Below are 7,025 nucleotides of genomic sequence, written 5' to 3'. Positions count from 1 at the left end.
GACTAAAACTTTTTCGGGGATGTTAGTTCTCTTGAACTAACTTTCTTAAATAGAGGAATCAATCCATCACTCCTTCCCGTCTGTGTATGTTAGGAGTAAAGAAAAACAAAAACCATTTCGCATGCTGACCAATGGTCTGCGTAGCGCAGGTACCGTTCTCCTGATTCTCTGCCTTCGGTCGGGAATGCACTGCGTGGTTGGGGACAAATCATCCGACACTTCCCGTGTTTTCCCCCACATTTCTCCAGGTACTCATTGGTAACTGGGTCGACTCTGGCCGAGCTTACAGAGGCACACTGCTGACTCCCGCTCCAAACCAAATAGCCTCTGTACTCTAGCCAGTACTCTAACCCCTGTCCTCACGGACAAAGGATTTCAAGTCTACCGCCCCATTTGGAAATTAAGTATAAAGTTTAAAGCTAGTTTAGGCTTTTGAAGACAGCCTCGTTGGCAAAAGGCGAAATCGTTGACAAATATACTTGATGAATGACAAAATGTAAAGCAACATTGACATAGCGAAAAGAATCCATAGCCAAGATTAATTTCGTTTTCGTTATTTATTTATTTATTACATTTATTATAAATTTTATTTATATTTCGTAAAATATACGTTTCATTGTTAATATTATTGTTACTGATGATATGATTACTCTTTCTTGGCTATTTTTTAAGATTTTATTTACCATTTTCTGAAATCAGTATTTCTTTGATTTCTGTATGAACTAATTTCAAGTTTTTTACTTTTATTTCATTAACTACTTTCTTTAAATTTGAAAAAATTTCGATTTTTCTTTTAAATTTAAGATCTAAAAATTTCCCGTACTCATTAGTTTGCTTTTTAACAAATACAATTGATCCATTTGATTTTCACTGCACAGACAATACATGTTTTTCTTTTCACTAAGGGGACCCAGTAACGAATTAAACTTTACCCGCCATTTTAAAGAAATTAACTAATTTCTTTAATTAGTATTTCCTTAAAAAAACAAAAAAAACAAAAAAAAACGGTGTTTTCGTAGCAGGTTACTCAGGATTTATTCCAGATTAAATGAGTTACTAAAGCCCTATAAAGCTGACTTTTACGAGGCATGTAATAGCTTAAAAAATGTAATACCTTTTTCTTTTTTTTTCTACTGCCACCAGAAGAACTGTGTTCTGCTGGTTCTGAACTAGATATCAACACTCTCCCAAATACTCTTCAATCCTATTCTCTTTTGAGCCTCTATCTATCTCCTAAGGAACCCCAAAAGGATTTAGTTTGTTTTTAAATACGTTCCGAGACAAAACTGACATATATAACGTATAAAAAAAGAAAAAAAGTAAAGCGAAAAAGGGCAAATAACATTGGGACTGATATAACTCATTTTTTGCGACTGGTGGGACATAACGATGGGACTGGTGGGACATAAAACTGAAAACGACAAAATAAATGATTTAGGAAGAGACAAAGCTAAAAATATTAAATAACGTTGGGACTCAGTTTTAATTTGGTTCAAGTAGTGACGTATTTTACTATAAGTCTAATTTTATATCTATTATTTTGCTGAAGACGGCTCTTATATATTGAGCCGAAATAATCATTTGGTCTAAATTTCGCTCCCTTATTGAAATTTCTCGTTCTATTACCTTATATTATTTGCCAAAGAGAGTAATTTTTAGGAGGTAGATAAAACAAAAGACAAAGCAGATATTCTGGCAGAGACTTGCGCAACGCTCCCTTAGTGCGAAAGAAAATCATTTTCTTTTATTTGGTATTGAGGACAGCTTAGCGGAAGTTTTTGCCGAAATATCTGTTTTATCTCTATAAAGCGGTTTTTCGGCTGCCCCGACTATATCCCACCCAGGACTTGTACTCGGATTTCGGTATTATCCCTTTTGAACAAATCACCAAAAATCCCTTGCGCATCCCGCTTACCATAAAAATCTTCCATAATTTTTTTTTTTAATCAATTTGCTTTAATTACACGTATTTTCTCTTTTTTTTAATCTTCTTTTTTTCTCTCTTCTTCACTTTTAATTCTATGTTGCTATGGTCCTTAAAAAGTTCGCTTCCAGGATCTTTACTATTATTGGTGTTATGTTTTATTTTTATTTGAATAAATTGAATTGAAACTGAATCTCTGCGTTTTATTCAAAGACTGAAAAATTACCCTCGTTTGGTTTTGATTTTTACTTAATTATTAATTTATAATAATTTTGTCTTTAATAATATGTTAATATTAATTTTCGGTCATCGTTTTTTTTATACTCTATTCTTAAAATTTTGGCCTAAAAAAGTTTGGAACAAACAGATTTTGACTTCTCGTTTGGATTATTATGGAGATGTTCTCACATCTTCTCTTACACACATTTCACACTTTTCATTTAATAATAAATAATTCACTTAATGTAATAATAAATATTTCACACGTTTCATGATAATAATAAATAACATAATAATAAACCTAATAATATAATATTAAACCTAAAAATAACAAAGTAAGATGTAATAAATAATAAAATAATATAGTAAAATAATAGATATAATAAAATAATAAATGTGTGTAAGAGGAGATGTTTTCACATCTTCTCTTCCACACATTTCACTTTTCTCTTATCCCTTTAGGCTAAATTTGTAAGGAGAATAATATAATATATAAATAATAATAATATAAGATAATGATAAAAAACTAATAAAGTGAGAATTCGGAGAACGGTTTGAGATAGCCAGTGAATATCCTATGACTATTATAAATTTGGAACCTACAAGAAAAAAAAAAAAAAAAAAAAAAAAAAAAAAAAAAAAAAAAAACTGATTTTTTAGCCGCCATTAGTGCCAGTTTTTATTCTTGTAAGTTACCCATACTCTTTGCCTTACACGCTTACAAATTCATACAAATGTTTTCTTAAAAAAAGGCTTTTCACTTCCGTTTAGCCAACATTTTATTCAATTTCTGGCATCCCAACTTTGGTTAAACTTCAATAACAAAGATATTTAAAGTTTTAATGAGAAATTTTTAATTGGAACTTTCTAATTGTAATAATTTCCAAAACACTTTCTATAGTCACCATAATAGCCCTTAGTTCCCGTATACAGCGTTTTGCGGATATCACGGTGATTTTGTGGATTGCGGACAACTTTCTACCAGAATTTTGGCTTGAAAAATACAAATACACATTTAAAAAAAAATTTCAATGTATGCGAAAAAATATGCTCAAATGAATAGCTAATTGTTAGAAATAGACTGCAGATCAAAACTGATAATTTTCATGACATTTCGTAGCAGTCCGTGTGTTTTACTGATTATTTCCACTGATTTTGCTGATTAAGCAATATTTCTAGATATTGCTTAATCAGCCATTTACTACATTTGCCATTTAAACATTTGCCTCTCAATTACTTGAACTATCTGTCTTGGCTTTTCTCTGTCTACAATTAGCCATGTCTTGATGTAACCATATGCAACCTACTGCAAAATACTTGATACCTTCAATTCAAAATCAACGGATGCGTCGATTTTGTCCGTTCAAATAATCCGTTGATCAAAATCAACGGATATGCAACCTAACATAGGTCGCAAAAAAAGACAAAAATAAATGCCTGGGCTTGGCAGGTTATATTGAAACTCATCTGATGCGAGATCATTAAGACCATTAAGAGGTGAAATTAATCATTTTTATCATTGTTTACTAATTTGCTAATTGCAAAAATTAGCAACTAATTTGCAAAAATTAATCATTTTCATACAACTCTGAAAAAGTTACGCCAGCTTTACGTCTAACAGAGACAATTTGTCTTGGCTTAACGCAAATTAGGTTTTCCAGTCTTTTATCGGTTTGATCAAATTTATCATTTTGACTGGATCGGCCTCGGTTTGTCCTTCGGCCAAACTTTACCCTTCCGCCAAACTGTGCCCTTGTTTTCCTCATCATGCCAGCGATTTACAAGGGTTTTCTTTTTGTGTTTTTTTTTTCTTCTGAAAATTAATTTTTTCTTCTGCAAATCGCAGTTTGTGGAAATGTGGATGGCGAAGACTCAGTGAATTCAGAATATAAGACCGTTTAATCTATACGTCATAACTTCGAATTATCTTACAGGAATCCCGACAAGATATCAAACTTATCCCTAATAAACCCCCCTATTCCCAAATGGGGCATTTGCACTACCATTTGCCAGCAAATATTACGAATACTCGTTAAAACTAAAAACGGAATAGGCAGATCTAGCCTAAGAGGGAAAGAGAGAAAGTAAAAGAGTGAGAGAGAGAGAGAGAGAGAGAGAGAGAGAGAGAGAGAGAGGGGAGGGAGAGACTAACCTTTGTAAATGGGCAAGGCTGAAGCATGTTCCAATTGTTATACCATCCAAGTATACTGGGTCAAAAAAATGAGCCAACAGCGCTCCTTGAATACCCAGGACGTTGCAGGCTGCTAACTTATCCGAACATGACATCGTTAGAAGTCTTTCACCCTGGAAAAAATGTTGATTTGTTGCTCTCGATTTATAAGGCAACTAAGTGAAATCTTTATTTTTAGGGCGTTTCTTTGCTCCCCAAAATCAAAAAACATTTGATGAATACTTTGCAATGAGAAAGTGAAAGTAATTTGAAATGAGAAAAAATTTTATATATTGCAAATCAGACTTCTAATTGTTTATGACAAAACTAGTTTCCGTTGAAAAAAAAAGAAAAAGAAAAAAAAAAAAATAGAGCTAATTCTAACTAAGATTATTTGAACGGGCAAAAAAAAGAAAAAAAAGAAAAAGAAAAAAAAAGCACAAACTAAACGAAAAATGAAATGAAATACAAAGTCAGCCGCCTTCCGGATTATTTTCCAAAGCACTTTTCACCGCGAAATTTGTGACGTTTTACAAAAGTGTTAGGACTACAAGTGCTACAAGAAGTGATAAGACTTGGTTATTATTTATGAGATATATCTTCAGATATATTTAACCATCCAAAAGTTTTGTTATTACATGAATCAATTGACATTTTTATTTTGAGCTAGAATATGCCGCGTGACCGTTTATTTTCTGAAGTTCTTTTCATCAAGAAGTTCTTCAAATTTTGGAAATGGTTGACAATGTGAATGGTTGACTTCAACGCGGGGTCATGGTAAATAAAAGATAAAAAAGGGTGCACTTAAGTGTGGAATTCACACACAAAATAAGCTATAATAACTATAACAATAAGTTAACTATAACTATAATAACAAAATAACTATAAGAGCTTGGCCAAAAATCAAAACTAGACATTAAGCAACTGTCACAAGATTATCAGCAAGTCCCAAGAAATACTGCAAAAGATGTAAATGCCGTCTTCTTGAGAAGACTCCCCCAGTGTATATTTATGGTAAACATGGTGTATAGAAAGTCCTAAAAAACAAAGAACTTACGCATTTAATACCATCCCAGGTCTGAACACTTCTTCCTTGAGAAAAAACTGTCCCCATACCAACTTCAATTTTCATACGGAGTCTGCCACGAGATTTCCTGTTGGGATTTGGATCATTGCCAGCAGAGCTTCCCTGATCTTGTATCACAAAAATCCTAAAAAATAAAACCAAATGATAAAAATTAACCCAATCTAGACTCAAAATAAATACTAAATACGCTGAAAAGATCCCCATAATAAATTATCTTTTATTTTGGAAGTTGATATTATAGAGAATTCTTTTTATAGAGAGGTTACTAAAACTCCAGGATCTTTATATACAGAGAGAATTGAAAGAATTGATTATTTGCTCTCTAAAAATGTTAAACTTGCTCATTGTAAGAAATCAAGACAAGGTACAGTTGCGGTAATATATATATATATATATATATATATATATATATATATATATATATATATATATATATATATATATATATATATATATATATATATATATATATATATATATATATATATATATATATATATATATATATATATATATATATATATATATATATATATATTTATATACATAGTGCCCAAAGTTGTACATCAGCTGATACCTTCGTTCTTTAAGTGTTGGGATTTGTAGAGCCGCGAGGGCTGAATCATAAGTAACATATTTGATTTCTAGAATGATTTTTAGGGCTCGTTTTTGCACTGTCTCAAGTTCATTATTAAGGTGGTTGATGTTATGCACTTGAGGCCCCCAAACTGGGCACACGCATTCAAGCAGAGGGCATACGTAACACGTGTACGCGAGCAACAATTGCTTTATAGAAAACCCCAATCGACGCAGAGAGGTTAAGGATTGCAGCGCGTAGTTGCTCTTTCTCACAAGATTCGTGACGTATGGCCCAAACGAACAATCGTCACTGAATGTCACACCAAGGACAACTGCAGTCGACGTGGTAGGGTACCAAGGGTCAGGGCAAACAACATCTCTTTTTAGAGGATTGAAGCGCATCACTTTCGTCTTCTTCCCATTAAACTGGAGCCCGCTTGTACTGCACAGATCATTAAATTTATCTTTTAGGTCGCTATCGAACTGAGGGATTACTTAAGATTTCTCAATGAGGTATTTCAGCAAAGCTGACAAATCGTCCACAAATTTGAATCGTTCTTCAGTGTTGTCAAATAAAATGAAGTTAATGGCGGCTAAAAATAAGAGAGCAGCAAGTATGGTGCCTTGAGGGGCGCCACATATTAGCTCCGGCAACTCCGAATCAAGGTTTCCCTGGAAACCGCATAGACGCACTGGTATTGATGTCTCAGGAAGTTTACTATTAGCAGCAGAAGTCTTTCTAGCGCCCATTCGTTTTAGATTCTGCAAAGCCGTGACGTGACGGATCAGGTCGAATGCCTTGCGATAATCGGCCAAAAGGAGATCAACTATGGTACCCCCTTTGTCTAGCCATTCTACTATTAAGTGGTAAAATCGCACTAAATAGTGAGTCGTGCTACTGCCTTTCAGGTTCCTGTACTGGTAAGGGTCGAGGAAAGGGCTTATTTGCAACAAAAGTTCACGGTAAATAAATGACCCGGTCACTTTGACTAGATTGGGGGTTATTGATATAGGCCGAAGCCCGTCACAAGTTTTGGGGTATTTTG

At 33.4% G+C, this 7,025-nt stretch overlaps 1 protein-coding gene across 1 annotated transcript in view; it reads right to left on the bottom strand.

Moving 5' to 3' along the window:
• The window catches only part of LOC148942569 (double-stranded RNA-specific editase Adar-like), an 85,463-nt gene that overhangs the window by 3,926 nt on the left and 74,512 nt on the right, over positions 1–7,025 (bottom strand). Inside the window, exons 9-10 of the mRNA XM_089102306.1 lie at positions 5,371–5,524; positions 4,296–4,447 (exon numbers count right to left, since the gene is read on the bottom strand). Of these exons, the coding sequence (XP_088958432.1) occupies positions 4,296–4,447; positions 5,371–5,524 (306 nt within the window). The remainder of the gene's footprint in view (positions 1–4,295; positions 4,448–5,370; positions 5,525–7,025) is intronic.

Source organism: Artemia sp. Qi Xiang Cuo, chromosome 16 (genome assembly GCF_049724085.1).
Source record: "Artemia sp. Qi Xiang Cuo chromosome 16, ASM4972408v1, whole genome shotgun sequence".
NCBI classification, from domain to species: Eukaryota; Metazoa; Arthropoda; class Branchiopoda; order Anostraca; family Artemiidae; genus Artemia; species Artemia sp. Qi Xiang Cuo.
Note: the sequence above shows the minus strand (reverse complement) of the source record. Positions and strands in the feature narration are given on the sequence as shown.